This window comes from Rhincodon typus, chromosome 23 (assembly GCF_021869965.1).
Source record: "Rhincodon typus isolate 14 chromosome 23, sRhiTyp1.1, whole genome shotgun sequence".
NCBI classification, from domain to species: Eukaryota; Metazoa; Chordata; class Chondrichthyes; order Orectolobiformes; family Rhincodontidae; genus Rhincodon; species Rhincodon typus.
In genome coordinates this window covers 46,881,236-46,903,285 of record NC_063354.1, presented here as the reverse complement: position 1 = coordinate 46,903,285, position 22,050 = coordinate 46,881,236, and the positions used below count along the sequence as shown (strand labels likewise).

Sequence of the window (22,050 nt, the reverse complement as noted above, 5' to 3'; positions counted from 1 at the left end):
ACAAGGTCTTCATGTCCAATGACTGATACTAGACCAGGATTTGTAACTGGTGTGTGAGCTACACCATTGATGCAGTGCCCAATGGGAGCTAATTGGCAAGGATTTCCTCTTACAATTGACACGGGTCACTTGTGACTGGAGCACAACTGACAGCAACCTCATTGGCCTTTGTGGTGACTATTCCAAACTTAATTCATGTATAGAACCCGTGGAAATAGGAGCCAGGAGTAGATGCTGGGGGTTTGGGATATGGGCACATATAAGGGTTATTGAAGCTAGGGTTGTAGGGGGGATGGTGGTGGTAATGTTGTTGCCTTTGTCCATCAGGTTGTCACCTGTCTACTTCCTTCAGCAGCCAGTTCCAGATTCAGTGCTCAATCTTTGAGAACCAGCTGTTTTGAAACCATTGCCACAGGCAGCCCATAGAGTGGAGCAATAAGGACTCTGTGGCTGTCTCCCAGTCTCTCACATGGATCTTTTGTGATTTGCAGGCAGACAAGCCAGTCCAGAACATGGTGGTGGCAATCAGCTGCACCTTGGTGTTTGTTGTCTACATTGTGATGGCACTCATTGCCCACAAGCTGGACTACATCGATATCAACCGTGCTGGTATTATCCCACTTTGTGGGCAGCATGGGCAGTACAAGTATGAAGTCATGGTGAAAACTGGCTGGTGCAGGAATGCAGGTAAAATATTTAATTACAGTATCAACACAAACATCAGACAGAAGCATGACACTAGGAAGATAAGAATCACAGATGGATCTAAGATTTTGCCCTGTAGATATCTTCCTCTTTTTCTCCCACATGTAAATACATGATGGTCAGATGCAGAAACTCTCGCAAAGCCATTCCAAGATAATGCAAGCAGCTAGTTTAAAATAAATATATGTAGCAACTGCTCTAGTTAACACCAGAAACAGAAGAAACCAACTCTTGAGAACACGTATTATAAGATTCCTGGTCAAAGTGAATTCCAGAAGCTCTGTTGTACAAGTCCTTAACACAATTGTTGATTGTCTTAGAATATATATAGAACAGTACAGCACAGTACAGGCCCTTCGACCCACGATGTTGTGCCGAAATTTTACCCTAAACCTAAGGTCTATCTAACCTCCATCGCTACCTTATACTATCATCCATATGCCTATCTAATAGCTGCTTAAATGCCCCTAATGAGGCCGACTCCACTACCCTCTCCGGCAATGCATTCCACGCCCCGACCACTCTCTGAGTAAAGAACCTACCTCTGACGTCTCCCCGATATCTACCTCCTTTCACTTTAAAACTATGTCCCCTTGTAAAAGCTACCTCTATCCTAGGAAAAAGTCTCTGGCTGTCTACTTTGTCTATACCTCTGATCATTTTGTACACCTCTATCAAGTCACCTCTCATCCTTCGTCATTCTAAAGAGAAAAGCCCTAGCTCTCTCAACCTGTCCTCATAATACCTTCCCTCCATTCCAGGCAACATCCTGGTAAATCTCCTGTGCACCTTTTCTAACACTTCCACATCTTTCCTGTAATGAGGTGACCAGAACTGGACACAATACTCCAGATGTGGCCGAACCAGGCTTTTGTATAGCTGGAGCATAGCTTCACGGCTCTTGAACTCAATCCCTCTACTGTGATGGGAGGACTGTGCTGATAGTTAAACTGCACCACTTCACCAGTCACAGCATGAAATACATGTTTTGATTTAATCACCAAAATGGCCAATTCCATCCTTTGTGCTTTCATCCTGGGTAAAAGAAACATTTATCTGACTTCTTTAATGAACTCAATAATCCCATTTATTCTCAACAAAACTTATTCTTAAATTAAGTGGCAACAACTGATTAACATCTAAGCTGCAGTCCAGAATTAAAACACTATCCCCTTATTTCCAAACATAGACACACATACACAACACAAAACGTCTCTGCAGAGATGTTTTTTTAACAAGTCAAAAGGAAACCAACAAACTTCTGTGGGCCATGGGTCTGGAAACAGAGGATAAAATCCGATGATTTTTTCACACTGGATTTCCTGTCAATGCAACTTAATTTGGTGATAGCCATAGACTGATTTTAAATGTCAATTCTGATTCCAACCAACTTGAACTTCTGTTTCTAGAATGTAGTTACAGTGTACCGCTTCACAGGCAGACAGAAATGCTGGTGGTCCCCAGAAACTTCGACTGAACAACAGGATTTCAGGAAAATAGCCTTTAGCTTCAGGGATGCCTCCTTTACTGACTCCTGGATATATAAAATTCTAAATTCAAAGTGAAAGCTAGTTTTTCCCACAATTTAATACAATATACCCCATCTCTTATCTCTTTGAAAGCTTTGATTAGCTGCTTCTTCAAAGTCACTTGTTTCCAGTGAAAAAAGTAGGTGATTTCATGTCCGACAAATCACATGGTAAAACCTATTTCTATTCAGCAAGTATGCTAGTAGCTCAAACTGTTCCAGGTATATGTAGAATGGATTCCCAGCAGTTTCTACTGTAACCTAACTTGTCCAGCAGATCGTATGGGAAGTCAAAATTAAGCATGAATGAAGTTTTTTTTATTTATTCATTTTGTGGGATGTGGGGTCATTGGCTGGCCAGCATTTATTGGCCTGTCCCTAGTTACCTTTGAGAAGGTGGTGATGAGCTGCCTTATTGAACCACTGCAGTCCATCTGCTAGGGGTTGACCCACAATGCCATTAGGGAGGGAATTCCAGGACTTGGACCCAGTGACAGTGAAGGAATGGTGATATATTTCCAAGTCAGGATGGTGAGTGGCTTGGAGGGGAACTTGGAGATGGTGGTATTCCCATGTATCTGCTGCCCTGTGTCCTTCTAGATGGAAGTGGTCGTGGGTTTGAAAGGTGCTGTCTGAGGATCTTTGGTGAGTTTCTGCAGTGCATCTTGTAGATAGTACACATTGCTGCTACTGAGCGTTGGTGGTGGAGGAAGTGGATGCTTGAGGATGTAGTGCCAATCAAGCAGGCTGCTTTTTCCTGGATGGTGTCAAGCTTCTTGAGTGTTGTTGGGGCTGCACTCATCCAGGCAAGTGAGAAATATGCCTTGTAGATGGTGGACAGGCTTTAGGGAGTCAGGAGGAGAGTTACTTGCCACAGTGTTGTTAGCCTCTGACCTGTTCTCTTAGCCATTGTGTTTATGCAGTGTGTCCAGTTGAGTTTCTGATCAATGGTAACCCCAAGGATGTTGATAGTAGGGGATTCAGTGATGGTAACACCATTGAATGCCAATGGGCGATGGTTAGATTGTCTCACATTGGTGATGGTCATAGCCTGGCATTTGTGTGGCACGAATGTCACTTGCTATTTGTCAGCCCAAACCTGGATATTGTCCAGATCTTGTTGCATTTGAACACGGACTGCTTCAGTATCTGAGGAGTCACGAATGGTGCTGAACATTGTGCAATCATCGGCGAACATCCCCACTTCTGACCTTATGATGGAGGGAAGGTCATTGACGAAGCAGTGGAAGATGGTTGGGTCTAGGATACTACCCTGAGGAACTCCTGCAGAGATGTCCTGGATCTGAGATGTCTGACCTCCAACAACCATGACCGTCATCCTATGTGTCAGGTATGACTCCATCCACAGGAGAGTTTGCCCCCTGGTACTCATTGATTCCAGTTTTGCGAGGGCTCCTTGATGCCACACTCGATCGAATGTAGCCTTGATATCAAGGGCTGTCACTCTCATCTCACCTCTGGAATTCAGCTCTTTTGTCCATGTTTGAACCAAGGCTGTAATGAGGTCAGGAGCTGAGTGGCCCTGATGGAACCCAAACTGGGCATCACTGAGCAGGTTATTGCTGAGCAGGTGCTGCTTGATAGCACTGTTGATGACACCTTCCATCACTTTATTGATGATTGGCAGTAGACTGGGGCAGTAACTGGCCCGTTTGGATTTGTCCTGCTTTTCATGTACAAGATGAGAGCAATAGGGGATTACCGGATCCGGTGTTGAGGGTGGGTGTATGTGTAGCTGAATTGTTTGGGAGAGGTTGTTGACCACCTCCTTGTATTTGAAATCTTGGCGATTCCCTCTGCATGCTGATGGAAATATTCCGGCTTCCTGTTAGCGGCTGATCATTAACAGTATAGTGAGCAGTGTCAGACAATCTGTATATCGGTAACCTCTGTCCCCATTAAAGGTGCAGCCTTTTAAAGGGGCTGTCATTGCCCTACCTCACCTCCGCATTGATTATTTAAGACCAATCTGAGAGTCTTGAGCTGAAAGTTTAAATTTCAGTGGTGTGGAGAGTTGTAATGTGAGAGTCGTGGACAGCTGAACTACTTCATCACCAGCAAATCACAATGTCCTTTTTTTTGCTTTTAAACATTAACCTCCAACAGTAAAACACCCATGCAGCCAACTGCTCGGTCTACTTTATATATTTTTAATATTTATCTCTGAAGTATGATCTCACACCACTGAACAGCTGTCCCACTGCCAAAACATCGAAACTTTTTTTTGTTTTTTTAAGCATCAAGTGCAACCAGTAAAACACCCATGCAGCCAATTGCTGGGTCTATGTTGTAATTTTTTTTAAAGTCTATCTGTCCAGGTGTGTAGTTATGCACCTCTGGAGAAAATGGGACTTGAACCTGGGCCTCTTGTCCAGAAGTAAGGACACTACCACTACACCACAACAGTCTGTCTAGGTCTGCAATTTCTTTTCTTGTCCTTGCAAGCCTTTCCCAACATCACATCACCATTACTTTTGTTTTCGTTCTTAACTATTAACCAGCACCAGTAAAATCACTTGTGTAACTAATTAGACATTTACATGCAAAGCCCATTACAGGCAAAATAAATCATCAAAAGTGTGGGAGGGGGAGGGAAAGTGGGAAGGGACTAAATCAAAATGGAGTTGCAGGAGGAAGTAAAGCACTGTATCCCCGTGGTGCCTCACCTCTCTCTAAAGGCATCAAAAAGCGTTTCTTTTTTTTTGTGTAGCCCAGAAGTGTTATCACACGCAACTGAGTGAATTTTCCAGCACCAAAATCACAATGACTGTTTCATTTGTAAAGTACTAACCACCACCAGTAATCACTTGAGGGTCTGCTATTTTTCAACCTATTTCCTAATCAACCTGTTCAAATATGTTATTTCCCACCTCTGGAATTGGTGGGACATGAACTGGACCTCGGTCCCCTAAGAGGGTCTGCTTGATTTTTTTTAATACTCCAAAGTGCAATTACATGCAATGTGAGACCTTCATACTACCAAAACCACTGTGACTTTATTTTGTGTTTTTCTTAACTACTATCCATCACCAGTAAAATAAATACTTGTGTAGCCAATTCAGTATTTATTAAAGCCCATTGTGGGCAATGCAAACCATCAAAAATGAAGAGGGGTAGGGAGAGAAGGAAGGGATAGGGTCTGCTTTATATTTTCTAATCAATCAATCCAGCAATACTATTTCGCACTTCTGGAGCGGATGGAACCCAAGCCCCCCGGTCCAGGGTGGGAGGTCTGTTTTATAACCTTTCTAAATTTTTAAAGATTTTACCTATTTTTATAATCAACATACCTCTGGAGCAGATTGCATTTGAACACGGGCCTCCCGGTCTAGATGGTCTGCATTTTTTTCAAGATCCCTACAATACAGAAAGAGGCCATTTGAACCATCACGTTTGCACCAGCCCTCTGAAGAGCATCCAAACCAGGCCCCTACCCTACCCCTGCATTTACAGCCTAGCCTACACATCCCTGGATACTACAGACAATTTAGCATGGCCAATCTACCTAGCTTACACATCTTTGGACTGTGGGCGGACACCGGAGCACCTGGAGCAAACGCACGCAGACACGGGGAGAACATGGAAATTCCACACAGACAGTCACCTAAGGATGGACTCAAACCCATGCCCCTGGTACTGTGAGGCAGCAGTGTTAACCACTGAGTGACCATGCTGCCCAGTCACAGAGCACATCAGGGTTAGCCTCAGTGTCCTGGCAAATATTTGTTCCTGAATCAGTATTACAGAAGTAGATTATCCAATTGGAATTCCATTGTTGTTTACGGGAGGTTTGATTCATGTGAATTGTTGTAAATGTGACATTACAACAGTTGTACCATTTCAAAAGTGCAACATTGGCTGTAGGACTCACTGGGATGGCCTTTGGTCATGAAGAGTGCTGTAGAAGTGCAAGTTCTTTCTTTCCTCAGGTACAACAGCCCATGTGGGCATCAGTCTGTATGGCCTGAACAAGAGTGGGTCCCGCCACCTGGACAAGGAAGGAGCATTCCAGAGAAACAGTCTGGACATTTTTCAGATTGAGACAGATGCCAATTTGGGTGAGATTTGGAAGATCAGAATCTGGCATGATAACACAGGTAGGTGCAAGTGAGCAAATTGGAGACTTCTCTGGGTTAGTGGCAGCTGAAGCAATGACCTCTGACCTACCAGCTGAATGCTAAATTTGCTCAGCTCTACATTGATTTGTAATGTTTAGTATATTACATATCTTCATGAAGCCTGATCACTGTGTCACATTCAATAGATCATCACTGATAATCTTGTTAAGGTCAGGCAGCAGATTGACCCAATGTTGCTCAGGGCATCCATTACTTGATTTAGTGTCAACTCACAGAAGAATGGCGTAGATGGACAGTGGGTGTAATAGTACTTCTCACTTGAGAATAGTTCTTTTTCACTATTAAGTCACAGAGTTCATAGCAAGGAAATATGCCCTTCGCTCCATTATGTTGTGTTCATCATCAAGCACCTATCTATCTCAGTTTCTTTTTCCAGCGCTCGATCTGTACCCTCGTATGCTATGGCATTTCAAGTGTACGTCGAAACACTTCTTAAAATTGAATACCTTTCAACTGTACTAATGGATTCACGTCCCAAAGTTGATCCTGCCTTTTTTTTTCTCCTCCAGATACTTACAAGAGTGGATCTGTACTTGTACGATTTTTCTGTTTTTATTGCAGCTTTTAATTTTGGTTTGTAAATGTCGCTCATATGATGAAGTGTACACTCACTGTCGTAATGTTAGGACATGAACTCTATCACTATTGCTATCACTATAAATACTTCCTTGCCTGCTCAATGTTGCCAGCATTTACTGCTTATAATAATATCACCTAAATTTGATTTTTATCATCATGGACAAGCTGTCAGTTTGACTAAGTTAAATCTTCTACCATGTTAGAGTGATGTAAGTTCCTTGCGTGATTAAACATCACAGAGAATCTGAGTTGGACATGCACACGCCCGGGGCAGATCAAATCTTCCAGACTGGCAGGCTTCAGGTGCTGAATGGACTACCTCTATTTCTTTTTTATTTGTAATTGCAGGGGTAGAAATTCAGATGTTTATGGGAATTGCTCAGAATTAAAACAATAACTACTTTGAACTGACTGAAATATCAAAATAAGTATCAAAGTAGTAACTGTTGACAGTGATTAATAGCTTTTGTATTGGATGTAATGTGTGATCTTAGTTGGCATGTACAGCATTATCAGACAATTGAGGGCCACATTTAAAGCAGTTCATGGCTGATCCATGGCCGATCCATGGCCAAACTCCATGTACGTGCCTTTGGCCAATATCCTGTAATATCTTGCTTCACAAAATTTATCTATCTCAGATTTAAAGCTGACAACTGATCTAGGCATCCACTGCCATTTGTTCTAAATATCTACCACCCTTAGTGTGTAGGTAACTGGGTTATTTCTAGACCTTGCGCTCCTGCGAGTGGAAATCAGAAATTCTAGAACAATTTTCCAACAGCTTTTAAGTTTCTAAGTTGAACACATATATGCAGAATGGTTCATTTCCTTGTGTGGACAGACTCCTTTTTAAATATTGCTGTTCTCTGCAGGACTGAGCCCCTCTTGGCACCTGGAGCACGTGGCAGTTTGGGACAAGCAGACTGACATTATGTACTATTTCCTGGCTCAGGACTGGTTATCAGTGGAGAACGAGAAGAATGAGGGGATGGTGGAGAAGGATGTGTTGGCAGCGTGTAAGTATGGTCACATCAGCAACTTGAATGGATGCCAGTTGTGGTACTGCCACTGAGCCATTTGACCTTAGGATATTCTTAAGATAAAACCAAGAATAGGGCTCAATCTAGATGTTGCCATTCACAGTGTGGGCTGTTCACCTTTCCTCAAACACACTTCAAGGTTCTGAGTTGCATGGGTTTGATGGCACAAAGAAAGAAAGATGAGTAGCACCTTTTGTGACTTCAGGATACCCCAATGCACTTTACAGTGGATTGATGCTATAACATCAGAAACACAGCAGCTAATTTGCACCACAGCCATCTCTGTGACAGCAACCAGATCATGTGTTATTAATAATACTGGCCAGTGATATATATCAGGACAGCTCTTTTGCATTCCTTCAAAATAGTGCATTGGGGACATAGATGGGACCTTATGTAATTTCCTCCAAAATTCAGCACCTCTGATAGTGTAGTACCTTAATAAAAACTGTCCTGAGACAAAGAATTCCTGCTCATGCTTCACAACACTGTGGGTCACAGAACAGACTTTAAGGAACAGGTGAACTGTGTTGGGAATGGCAAGCAGGCTGCTAAGTCAGTTCTTTTCTGACATTTGTCAACCTCACCAGTTTGCAAAGTTTACACAGTTTGACCTCCAGAAATATTTTCAATACTAGCAGAGCATCACAGTGGGTGGCATGCTGGCTCTGTGATTAACACTGCTGCCTCACAGTGCCAGGGACCTGGGTTTGATTCCACCCTCAGGCGACTGTCTGTGTGGAGTTTGCACATTGTCCCCGTGTCTGTGTGGGTTTTCTCCGGGTGCTCCGGTTTCCTCCCACAGTCCAAAGATGTGCAGGTTAGGTGGATTGGCCGTGCTAAATTGCCCGTAGAATACAGCATTGTGCAGGCTAGGTGGATTAGCTATGGGAAATGCAGGGCCGTGAGAATGGGGAGAGGAGGTAGGTTTGGATCGGATGCACTTTGGAGGGTCAGATCAGCAGGACATCTTCTAGGGATTCCAGGACCAGGTCAGTTTTACCTTACTCTGTACCAAAGCTAGTCATCCCATCCTATCCTGCCTCTCCCTTACATTCACAAGGTTATATTTCAGTTAGACACTCACTCTCACTCTTGACCACTGCCTCTCTGATTCCCACAAGTCTTTCACTTCCAAAGAAAGAAAATTCAACTTCCACAGCCTTTCCGGGCTGTCCTGATGCAAACTGATATCAGTTGCCACTAGACTTGATCTGCTGTCTCTTCCTGCACACATAGGAAACTGGAACATGTTCATCAGTTTCACAATGCAGTTTCAGCTTGGCTTAGTAGTAACACTTTTGTTATTTGCATGTGTCAGTTGTCTGTAATTATCTGCAGATATTGGGAAATACCCTGGAGTTCACCTGAGCTCTTGTAAATAGACATACAAAGTCTCTTGTGGCGCAGTGATAGTGTCATTGCATCTGAGCTGGATTTTTTTGTTTCAAGGCTCACCTGCTTTTCAGGTAGTAACACTGTCATAACACTTCTGAACAGGTTGATTGAAAAATCTACCTCTGGGCCAAGTCCCACTTTTCCTGGAGGTGTTTCATCATGTGTCCAAGGAGGTTGATTTAAAAATAATTAAATGAATAGGCAAATACAGGGTGAGGAGTTGTATGCTCGTGTACTGATTGGAATGAGGCCCAAGTGGATTTTGTCAAGTATGAGATCCCTGATTGTGGTTGTTAAACTGGGCAAATCAGGGAGCCCTGGCTGACAGGTATAAACGGGAGACCACAAAAATAAAACAGGAGATTCAGAAAGTCTCCTCATTCTTGGGACTGGTTCTGAGCAAGCTAGAGTATATGTACTGTGCATGGGTAAATAATGGGTGACTTGGTGATGGGATGCTGACTTCTGTGGAGTTATTTCAGCTTGTAATGTGTAATGCGGTAAATATTAAGCATGTGCAAAGCTTGGTTTCAGTTCTACCCTTCAGCAATTGGCTTTCTGAAATAGAATGAGGTAACAGATGATGGTTACCTAAAGGTGAATATTGAAAGTTAGGGAAAACAAATACAGACAAAAAGCTGCAATCATTGTAAAAAAAGACACAACACAAATATAAATTGGCTGAGTGTAATTACCATCTAACATTCTCAGAGTCTGAACCATATGAGCAATGGAATAATGAAGTTAATCCATATACACAGGTTACATCCCTGCCAAAGAGGACATGATGTGTTGTCCCATCTGGCCAGTGATTAGTGCGCTCGGTTACAAGTTCAATGAAGATCATCTTGCATGGAATCTATGATAAATCATCAGATTTAGTTAGGTTTTAGAACCAGCTGGCCATTCCATGAAGAAATATCTCATGGACTTTAACAAATTGTATGTACAACTAATGGAATTCAATATGGGGAATGCCAGGATCATTTGAAATTGCTGGATTGTGCTGATGTGGACAGGCTCCAGTTTCTAACTGATAGTCATTTGTAATAAAATGAGAGCCTGATACATCAGATATCTGCTACCTTGAAATAGCTCCTGGGACAAATAGTTCTTTCTTTCAAACTTTGTTGAATAAATGGGGCATTCCATGGTAGCAAAGAATACAGAATGCATTGATTGCTAGATGTCAAGATGGGCTAAATACTGAATGGGGTCATCAATATAATGGAAATATTAAAGATAGGATGAAACAAAATGCGCCAGAAGTACCTTTACAAGATCTGTATTATAGTAGCTGACAGAATTTGATAGTCAATACTCAACAAATTTACTACCAGGAACGTTGAAGAAGTGGCTAGGCTACTTTTGGAATACTGCGTTCAGTTCTGGTCTCCCTGCTACAGGAAAGATGTTGTTAAACTTGAATGGGTGCAGAAAAGATTTACAAGGATGTTGCCAGATTTGGAGCGTTTGAGCTATAAGAAGAGGCTAAGTAAGATGAGACTATTTTCCCTGGAGTGTTGGAGGTTGAGGGATGTCCTAATAGAGGTTTATAAAATTATGAGGGGCATGGATAGGGTAAATTACCAAGGTCATTTTCCCAGGCTAGAGGAGAAAACTAGAGGGCATAGGTTTAAGGTGGAAAGATATAAAAGGGACCTAAGGGGCAAAGGGGCAAATTTTTCATACAGCGGGTGCTCCATGTATGGAATGAGCTGCCAGGAGAAGTGGTGGAGGCTGATACAGTTAGAGCATTTAAAAGGCATCTGAATGGGTATATGAATATGAAGGGTTTAGAGGAATACGGGCTAAATGCTGGAAAATGGGACTAGATTAATTTAGGATATCTGGTTGATTGAGTTTTTTTTATTGTTATGTGTACCGAAATACAGTGAAACACTTTGTTTACGAGCAGTCTAGGCAGATCATAATAAGTAAAGGCTGTACAGATCAAAAAGACTTAGACAGGGCGTGCGCTAGGTGAGATCAATGTTAGCAAGATCAGCGTTAGTTGAGGCTAAAGAGTCCATTCATCAGTCTGATAATGGCAGGGAAGAAGCTGCTCCTGAACCTGCTCGTGCATGTATTCAAGCTTCTGTATCTTCTACCTGATAGAAGATGTTGTAGGAGATCATTACCAGAGTGCAATGGATCTTTGGTGATGTTGGCAGCCTTTCCATGGCAGCGAGCCGTGTAAATAGAGTCCATGGTTGGGAGGTTGGGGGGTTGAGGACACATTCTTGGGGAGCTCCAGTGTTGAGTGTTATTGTGGAGGAAGTGCAGTTACCTATCCTCACTGATTGTGGCCCATGGGTCAGAAAGCGGTGGAGCCAAGACCAAGGTCTCTCAATTTTAAGATCAGTCTGGAGGGGATAACGGTGTTGAAGGTGGAGCTGTAGTCAATGACCAGGAGTCTGATGTAGGTGTCTTTGTTGCCCGGACATTCCAGGGATGGGTGCAGGGCTAGGGATATGGCATCCTCTGTGGACCTGTTACGTCGGTAGGGAAATTGTGGGGGATTGAGGCAGGCTGGGAGGCTAGAGTAGATGTGGGCCATGACTAGCTTCTCGAAGCACTTCATGATTATTGAGGTCAGAGCCACTGGGCAGTAGGCATTAAGACAGACTGAATGTGTTTTCTTGGGTATGGGGATGATGGTGGTCTTGAAGCAGGTGGGGAATTCGGCTTGTAGGAGGGAGAGGTTGAAGATATTGGTGAACACCTCCACCAGTTGGTCCATCTGAGTGTTCGGCCGGGGACACTGTCCGGGTCTGTTGCTTTCCATGGGTTGACTCCCAGGAAGAGACCGATCCGATGTCCAAAGGGATGATGGAGAGAACAGCTGTGTCCGGGGCTAAAGGGGCAGGCATGACTACAGTGCTGACATTCTGATCAAATTTTGATTCAAGAGCCAACTATACAGTAAATGGAAAAGCCCTGGGGAAAATTGATGCAGAGAGAGATCTAGGTGTTCAGGTCCATTGTACCCTGAAGGTGGCAACGCAGGTCGATAGAGTGGTCAAGAAGGCATACGGCATGCTTTTGTTCATTAGACAGGGTATTGAGTACAAGAGTTGGCAGGTCACGTTACAGTTGTATAGGACTTTGGTTCGACCACATTTGGAATACTGCGTACAGTTCTGGTCGCCACATTACCAAAACGATGTGGATGCTTTGGAGAGGGTGCAGAGGAGGTTCACCAGGATGTTTCCTGGTATGGAGGGCACTAGCTATGAAGAGAGGTTGAGTAGATTAGGATTATTTACATTATAAAGACGGAGGTTGAGGGGGGACCTGATTGAGGTCTACAAAATCATGAGAGGTATAGACAGGGTGGATAGCAAGAAGCTTTTTCCCAGAGGTGGGGACTCAATTACTAGGGGTCACGATTTCAAGGTGAGAGGGGAAAAGTTTAAGGGAGATATGCGTGGAAAGTTCTTTACGCAGAGGGTGGTGGGTGCCTGGAATGCATTGCCAGCGGAGGTGCTAGAGGCGGGCACGATAGTCATTTAAGATGTATCTAGACAGATACATGAATGGGCAGGGAGCAGAGGGAGACAGATCCTTGGAAATAGGCTTAGATAGGGGATCTGGATCGGCACAGGCTTGGAGGGCCGAAGGGCCTGTTCCTGTGCTGTAATTTTCTTTGTTCTTCTTTGTTCTTTGTTCTTTGTTCTAAACTGAGCATAGAAAGTATTGAGCGCATCAGGGAGGGATGTGTCTTTGTCCGCTATCTTGCACTGCTTCATATTGTATCCTGTAATGTCGTTTAGACCTTGCCATAGAAGGCGGGAGTCTATTTGGTAGGTTTGGGCCTTTAACTGGGTCCGGTACTGCCTATTGGCATTCCTAATGGCTTTGTGGAGAGGACATAATTGAGATGTATAAAATTATGAGCGGTGGGGTAGACGGAAGAAATCTATCCCTTTGGTGGAGGGATCAATAACCAGGGGACATAGATTTAAGATGAGGGGTGGAAGATTTACAGGAGATGTGAGGAAAAGCTTTTTCACCCAGAGGGTGGTGAGAATCAGGAACTCACTCCCTTAGGGTGGTTGAGGGAAATCAGAAACACTCATAACATTGAAGAAGCATTTAGATACGCATTTGCAATGCCAAAGTATACAAGGCTGTGGGCCAAGTGCTGGAAAATAGGTTCAGAGTCGTTAGATGGTTGTTTTTGACTGGTGTGGATGCAATGGGATGAAGAGCCTTTTCCAGTTCAGTAGATCTCTATGACTCTATGAGGACATGTGTAAAAACATGAACATCATAGTCATGAAAAAGATGCTGAAAGTACTTTCAGCAAAGGCCTCTGAAGAAATTCAAGTGATGATCAATCAAAATGTTGCATAAAACTTCAGCTGATTAATGAGACAAGTCCCATGCTATTCATGCAAAGAAATTGTTTCAGCAGGTTGGAAGACATAGTCCCAATCAATTAATCTTTGAGTAACATCCCTGGCTGCCGCTGAGTTGTGAGGTAGTAGTACTGTTGGAGTCACTGTAACCAGTTCAGATCATTCTTATAATTAGCAGGAGATTTAATAGGACAGATTAATTGTGCTTTATTACTTACAGAAGCAGATTTCTTCTATTAAACTCCAGTCGGATTGCATTTGGAGCCCTGTAGCCAAATTCTGAACCAATTTGTTAGGTAGAAACATTAAAGGCCAGTCCTTTTTCTGTCCAATGGTATTTCTTCACGAGGAATGTGTTCCTTTGCTGCTCTAAGTACTACTTTGCCCACTTCAGGTCCAAAATAATCTTGACAGAAGCCTAGGTTCTGGCAAGTGTCCAAAGTATTTTTGCTTCTTGTCCAGGCAAATAATTCCTGGTAGCCAGGCCATTGTCAAACATTACATTCCAAGTGCCGCCTGTTCACATACCATTATGAGTAGAATAAAGCTTTTTCACACTGTTTGGATTTCAACATTGAAGCCAAAACTTCTGTAGACAGTATTATGAGAACAGTTTCATGAATTATTTTCAGAAGGTTTGGGAAGACATTTTCCATAGGATGGATCTTTTGCATTTTAATAGCTTCTCAAAGATATGTCCAAAAGGTTAATTGCATTTTAATAATTTGTCCAGACATGAAGCTTAACTCAGTTATAAATGTTATATATTATTATGAAGATAACTTGGTGGTCTTCTAGTTTCATGTGCATTAGCAGGAAACAAGAGGTCACCTTACCTGTCAACTCCATTTTTAGAGGGTCTCTTTCAGAATTGTGTTTAACAAGTCTATATTGTATGAGCATGACATCCATTTGTTCATTAATGCTTGCTTGATTTTACATTGATTTTGGGCTTGACTCTTAAAACAAATGTTTTAAAAAGTGACATTGATTCCTTCTGTCAAAGTTGTCCTTTTTCAGGTAATTACTCCTTACAGGGGCCATATCAGTCGCTCTATTCTTTACACTTAATAGAATAGAATATCATGTAATCCCTCACAGACCTACAAATCTTAGCTCAGAATCCCAGCCTACACTCCAGTGTAATGCTGAGGGAGTGCTACAATATTAGCAGCGTGTCTTTCAGATGAGATATTAAAACAAATTTCTGGCTACAAAATATTGCATGTTACTATTTGAAAAAGAGCAGCAGAGTTCTGGCCAGTGTCATAGAATCCCTACAATGTGGAAACAGGCCCTTTGGCCCAACAAGTCCACACTGACACACAGAGCATCCCACCTAGACCTATCCCCCTGATCTACACATCCCTGAACACTATGGGCAATTTAGCATGGCCAATCCACCTAGCCTGCATATCTTTGGATTGTGGGAGGAAACCCACGCAGACACGGGGAGAGTGTGCAAACTCCACACAGACAGTCACCCGAGGGTGGGATCGAACCCGGGTCCCTGGTGCTGTGAGGCAACAGTGCTAACCGCTGAGCCACCGCGCTGTCCTGACCAATATTCTACAACCACCAGCACCAACCATGACCTAATCATTATTGATCTTATTGCTGGATACAGTCCGACAGCTAAAGGTGCTGAGGTTTCATGTAATCCTGATTTGAAGTTTTTGAGAAGATTTGTAGCTTGGGTTGTGGATGAGGTTGCAGACTTGCTCGCTGAGCCGGTGTGTTTGGTTGCATTTGATGATGTTGAGGAATTCTTAGGAGGAGTGGATGGATTGGGTAGTGTTGTCAACTAAGTATTTCAGTTTCCATTGTAGTTCTTTGGCAAATCTATATGTTGGTATGCCTGGTAGTGAGAAATGTGTCTAAGGGGTCCCCTGGCTTGTGTAGGGAGTTCATAGAACTGGGGTGTGTTGGATCCCAATGGCTTCATGTTTGGGTAGTCTGCCTTGCTGATGTCTCCTGGGCTGTGTGATGCAACCAAATGCACCGGCTCAGCAAACAAGTCTGCAATCTCAATCCTGATTTGTTTTGCTTTCATCTTTTCTAGGTCCCCAGGAGCTGCGTCGTTTCTCTCGTATTTTTGTCTCTCAGCTGAAGCGGGGTGTGTCAGAGAAGCACATCTGGCTGTCAGTCTGGGATCGTCTGCCTCGGAGCCACTTCACACGGGTGCAGCGGCTCACCTGCTGTACCCTGCTCATGTACCTGTTTCTCACTGCAGCAGCCACATGGTATGGAGCTGTGGGAGCCAAAAAAGAAAGGTTAGTACATGGTTACTATTCCAAATGATCATTCAACCCGCCAATCCTGATGTCCTGTGTTCATTGGTCAGGATGTCATTGTCCCGGTTCAGGGTTCATTGTACTGGTTCAGGCTGTCATTGTCCCAGGTCAGTGATGTCTACCATAGAGGCCTTCTGGCATGGCAAGGTGACCTCCTAGCCTGGCACAGTGGTCTCCAGCATGGAGTGCTGCTGGTGCGATGTGGAGCCAGGGCCCAGTGCAGACTGGAAGCTAGGTGCCAATGTGGTCTGCTGTACTGAAATCTTATTCTGTAATCCTGGACATTTTATTTCTGTATTGTCTAAATCTTGTAACTAAGAAAACTGAGTCTAGGTACTTTTGTATCTAAGATGGCACTGTAATTGGCAATGTATAACATTTTCACTATATTCATTGAGTATATGTGACATCAAAGACTATTCTATTCTATTCATTGCCCTAGTTCAGAGGGTCATTGTCCCAGGTCAGGGGTTCATTGTCCCAGGTCAGGGTGTCATTGTCCCAGTTCAGGGTGTCATTGTCCCAGGTCAGGGTGTCATTGTCCCAGGTCAGGGGGTCATTGCCCTCATTCAGTGTTAATTGCCCTAGTTCAGGGTTCATTATCCTGGTTCAGGGTGTCATTGTCCCAGGTCCAGGTGTCATTGTCCCAGGTCAGGATGTCATTTTTCCAGGTCAGGTTGTCATTGTCCAGGGATGGGATGTCATTATCTCAGGTCAGGGTGTCAGAGTCACTCAGCAGAGAAAAAGGCCCTTCAGCCCTCCATGTCACTGCTGACCATAAACACCAAGCTGCACGAGTCCTCCTTATCTAGATGCTTCTTAAATGTTGCCTCCACCACCCTCTCAGGCAACGTGTTCCATATTTCTACTACCTGATGGGTGAATTTAGTTTATCAGATCTCCTCAAACCACTTTCTCCTCTCCTTTAAGCTTATGCCCTCTGGTCTTAGGCTCATCTGCCATCGGGAAAAGATTCTCAGGATCTACCCTGTCTATGCCACTCGTTATTTTGAGTCAGCTCCCTCAGCCGCTTCTGCTCAAAGGTAAACAAATCCAGCCTATCCAGTATCTCCTCATAACTGAAACTTTTCAACCCAGGCAACATCCTGATGCATCTCCTCTGCACCCTCTGCAGTGAAATCATGTCCTTCAAATAGGATGGGAACTAGAACTGCACACACTATTCCATTTGTGGCCTCATAAGAAGTTGTAACAATGCTACATTGCTCCTATATTCCATGCCCTTGCTAATGAAGGCAAGCATCCAGTATGCTTTTTTTTCATCAGGTCTGGCAGCATCTGTGAAGAGAAAATCAGAGTTAACGTTTCGGGTCTGGTGATCCTTCCTCAGAACTGTCCTGAGGAAAGGTCACCGGACCCGAAACGTTAATTCTGATTTTCTCTTCACAGATGCTGCCAGACTTGCTGAGCTTTTCTAGCAACTTTGTTTTTGTTCCTGATTTACAGCATCCGCAGTTCTTTCGTTTTTTATTATGCGTTTTTTCATGGCCCTGTATGCATGTGTTCACATCTTCAGAGATCTATGGACTGGTACACCAAGGCCCCTTTGTTCCTCAGTACTCCCAAAGACCTACCATTCATTGTGTATATCCTTCCCTTATTGCATCCCAAAAGACACCACCACACAGTAATCAGGATTAAATTCAACTGCCATTGCTCTACCCAGTTTACAGCTAATCAATGTCAGACCATTCTCCTCATTATCAATAATGCCACCAATTTTTGTGTCATCTGCAAACTTACTAATTGTGCCTTCTACATTCACATCCATGTTGTTAATGTACATAACAAACAGCAACGGTCCCAGCACAGAACCCAATAGTACACTGCTGGGCACAGGCATTCAAACACAAGAATAACCCTCCATCATCTCCCTTTACCTCCTATTTGTAAGTCAAATTTGGATCCAATTTGACAACTTGTCTCAAATCCCATGGACCTTTACCTTTTATGGGCATTTACATTTTATATGGGAGCTTGTCATAGGCCTTGCTGAAGTCCACATCAACTGTACTATCTTCATCAACAAATTTGTCACCTTCTCAAAAAACGCAATTAAATTAGTCAGACATTATCTCCCTCTAAAAAATCCATGCTGACAATCCATAGAAGGTTTCATAGAATCCCTACAGTGTGGAAGCAGGCCATTCAGCCCATCAAGTCCACACCGACCCTCCAAAGAGCATCTGATGCAGACCAACCCCTTACCTTATTCTTGTAATGTTGCATTTCCCATGGCTAATCCACTTAGCCTGCACATCTTTGGATTGTGGGAGGAAACCGAAGGAAACCTGCGCACACACGGGGAGAATGTGCATACTCCACAAAGACATTCGGCCAAGGCTGGAATCAAACCTGTGTCCTTTGTACTGTCAGGCCACAGTGCTAATCACTGAACCATTGTGCTGCCCCTCAGACATTTTTCCAATAATTTCTCCACCACTAACATTAGACTAACTGGTCTATGATTACCTGGCCTATCCCGACTAATCATCTTGAACAAAGGAATCACATTTGCTATCCTCCAGTCATCTGACACATGCCCTGAGGCCAGTGAAGTATTAAATATCTCCACCAGGGCCCCAGTAATCACCTGCCTTGCCTCCCATAGCAGCCTGGGATACATCTCATCAGACCCTGGGGATTTATACACATTTATGCTCACTAAAACATGTAATAACTCCTCCTTATTAATCTAAATATCTTCTAGAACCTCACCATTTCAACTGAAATCTCGGCTACAATATATTTCTCCTCTGTGAATACACATGAGAAGTATCTATTTAACACCTCACCCATACTGACTGGCTCTACGCACTGTTCAATAATCATGAGGTGCTTCAAGAGGCTGGTCATGGTCCACATCAACTCCAGTCTCCCAAACCTGCCTTGAACCCACACAGTTTTCCTACCCACATAACAGGTCCACAGAGGATGCCATGTCCGTAGTCATGCACTCTTCTCTGGAACATCTGAACAACAAAGACACCTATGTCAGACAAACAAAGAACAAAGAACAAAGAAAATTACAGCACAGGAACAGGCCCTTCGGCCCTCCAAGCCTGCGCCGATCCAGATCCTCTATCTAAACCTGTTGCCTATTTTCCAAGGATCTGTATCCCTCTGCTCCCTGCCCATTCATGTATCTGTCTAGCTACATCTTAAATGACTATCGTGCCCGCCTCTATCACCTGCGCTGGCAACACGTTCCAGGCACCCACCACCCTCTGCGTAAAGAACTTTCCACGCATATCTCCCTTAAACTTTTCCCCTCTCACCTTGAAATCGTGACCCCTAGTAATTGAGTCCCCACCTCTGGGAAAAAGCTTCTTGCTATCCACCCTGTCTATACCTCTCATGATTTTGTAGACCTCAATGAGGTCCCCCCTCAACCTTCATCTTTCTAATGTAAATAATCCTAATCTACTCAACCTCTCTACATAGCTAGCGCCCTCCATACTAGGCAACATCCTGGTGAACCTCCTCTGCACCCTCTCCAAAGCATCCACATCGTTTTGGTAATGTGGCGACCAGAACTGTACACAGTATTCCAAATGTGGTCGAGGCAAAGTCCTATACAACTGTAACATGACCTGCCAACTCTTGTACTCAATACCCCGTCCGATGAATGAAAGCATGCCATATGCCTTCTTGACCACTCTATCGACCTGCGTTGCCACCTTCAGGGTACAATGGACCTGAACACCCAGATCTCTCTGTGCATCAATTTTCCCCAGGGCTTTTCCATTTACTGTATAGTTCACTCTTGCTCATTGACTGCAGCTCCGCCTTCAACACCGTTATACCCTCCAGACTGATCTCAAAACTGTGTGACCTTAGTCTTGACTCCGCCCTCTGCAACTGGATCCTCAGCTTTCTGACCCATGGGCTGCAATCAGTGAGGATAGGTAACTGCACTTCCTTCACAATAACGCTCGACACTGGAACCCCTCCAAGGATGCGCCCTCAGCCCCTACTGTACTCCTTGTATAACTATGACCGTGTTGCCAAATTCTGAATGAATGCCATCTACAAGTTTGCTGATGACACCACTGCAGTTAGTCAAAATACAGAAGCGAGATAGAGGGCTTGGTTAAAGTTTCTGAGACAATTTGTAGCTTAGGTTGTGGATGAGGTTGCAGACTTGCTCGCTGAGCTGGTGTGTTAGATTGCAGACGTTTTGTCACCCTGCCTCTGGAGGCGCACTGACAATGTTACCTCACGGGGTGACGAAGCATCGCGATCAAACACACCGGCTCAGCAAGCAAGTCTGCAACCTCAGAGGGCTTGGTGACATGGTGCAATGAAAACAATCTGTCTCTCAACGTCGGCAAAACTAAAGAACTGATCATCAACTTCAGAAAGAAAGGAGGAGAACACACCCCCAGCTTCATCAACAGAACTGAGGTTGACAGAGTGAAAAGCATGAAGTTCCTTCGAGTGAAAAGCATGAAGTTCCTTGGAGTGACGATAACTGACAATCTGTCCTGGACTTCCCACGTAGATGCGACAGTCAAGAAGGCACAACAACACCTCTTCTTCCTCAGGCGGCTCAGGAAATTTGGCATGTCCATAAGGTTCCTCACCAACTTCTACAGATGCACCACTGAAACCATACTGTCCGGGTGCATAACGGCCTGGTATGGCAACTGCTCTGCCCAGGACCGTAAGAAACTACTGAAGGTGGTGTGCACAGCCCGGACCATCACAGAAGCCAACCTCCCATCCATGGACTCTATTTACACGGTTTGCTGCTGGGGAAAGGCGGCCAACAACATCAAAGACCCATTACACTCCGATAATGATTTCCTATAACCTCTTCCGTCAGGCAGAAAGTACAGAAGCCTGAACACATGGACAAGCAGGTTCAGGAACAGCTTCTTTTCTGACTGTTGAATGGATTCTAGCCTCAAATAATGTGACCTGCAATGTAACCTGTATGCCTCTAAGTCATTTTGGTCTGTACATCCTTTGCTTGCTGTGATCTAGCTGTACATCTCATAAGCAAAGCTTTTCACTGTATTTCAGTACACATGACAATAAAATCAAAATCAAATCAAATTGTCCCTTTGGTCTCTAATAGACCTCACTCTTTCCCTGGTAGTCCACTTACTCTTAACATATTTATAAAATGCCTTGATGTTTTCCTTAATATTCCCTGCCAAAGATATTTCGTGGCCCTCCTAATTTCCTTTTTAAGATTCCCCTACACTCCCTATAATTTGGAAGGGCCTTCACTGTTTTTAATGCACTGTACCTAACATATGCTTCCTTCCTTTACTATATCAAACTGTTGATATCCCTGGACATCCAGCGTTCCCTGGATTTTCTGCCCTTGCTCTTCACTCTTAGAAGAACAAGCTGACCCTGAACTCTTACTGTACTACTTTTAAATGTCTTCCACTTTCCAAATAGCCTTACCTGCAAGTAGCTGCTGCCAGCCTATGTCTGCAAAATGCTGTTGAATATTAAAATTGATCTTAGACACTTAGCTTCTGCATTGTCCTGAAATGTTTCCAGAATGACTTTGAAACTTGCAGTCATGGTCACCATCCCAAAATGCTCACCTACTGAAACTTCCACCACTTGACTGACTTCATTCCCTAGGATTAGGTCTAGCGCTGCCCCATCTCAAGTAGGACTATTTACGTACTGGCACAAAAATCTCTCCTGGATGAACTTGAAATATCCCATCCAATATAATCCTTTCACACTAAGGCTGTATCAGTTAATTTTAGCAATGTTGAAATCCCCTACAAGTATGACCCTGTTTTTCACACACCTTTCTGTGATTTGTCTACATTTCTCCCTCTATCTCCCTTTGACTGGTGGGAGGCCTATAGTATAATTCCAGAAAAGTGATCTTGGGTCAGGGGAGCCATTGTCTTGGGTCAGGGGAGCCATTGTCTTGGGTCAGGGGAGTCATTGACCTGGGTCAGGGGGTCATTGTCTAGGTCA

The 22,050-nt window shown here is 43.8% G+C and overlaps 1 protein-coding gene across 1 annotated transcript in view; it reads left to right on the top strand.

Annotated features, from left to right (window-relative positions):
- The window catches only part of pkd1b (polycystic kidney disease 1b), a 196,357-nt gene that overhangs the window by 94,635 nt on the left and 79,672 nt on the right, over positions 1 to 22,050 (top strand). The window contains exons 24-27 of the mRNA XM_048611156.1: positions 492 to 687; positions 6,184 to 6,351; positions 7,848 to 7,991; positions 15,840 to 16,050. Coding sequence (XP_048467113.1) covers positions 492 to 687; positions 6,184 to 6,351; positions 7,848 to 7,991; positions 15,840 to 16,050 — 719 coding nt within the window. The remainder of the gene's footprint in view (positions 1 to 491; positions 688 to 6,183; positions 6,352 to 7,847; positions 7,992 to 15,839; positions 16,051 to 22,050) is intronic.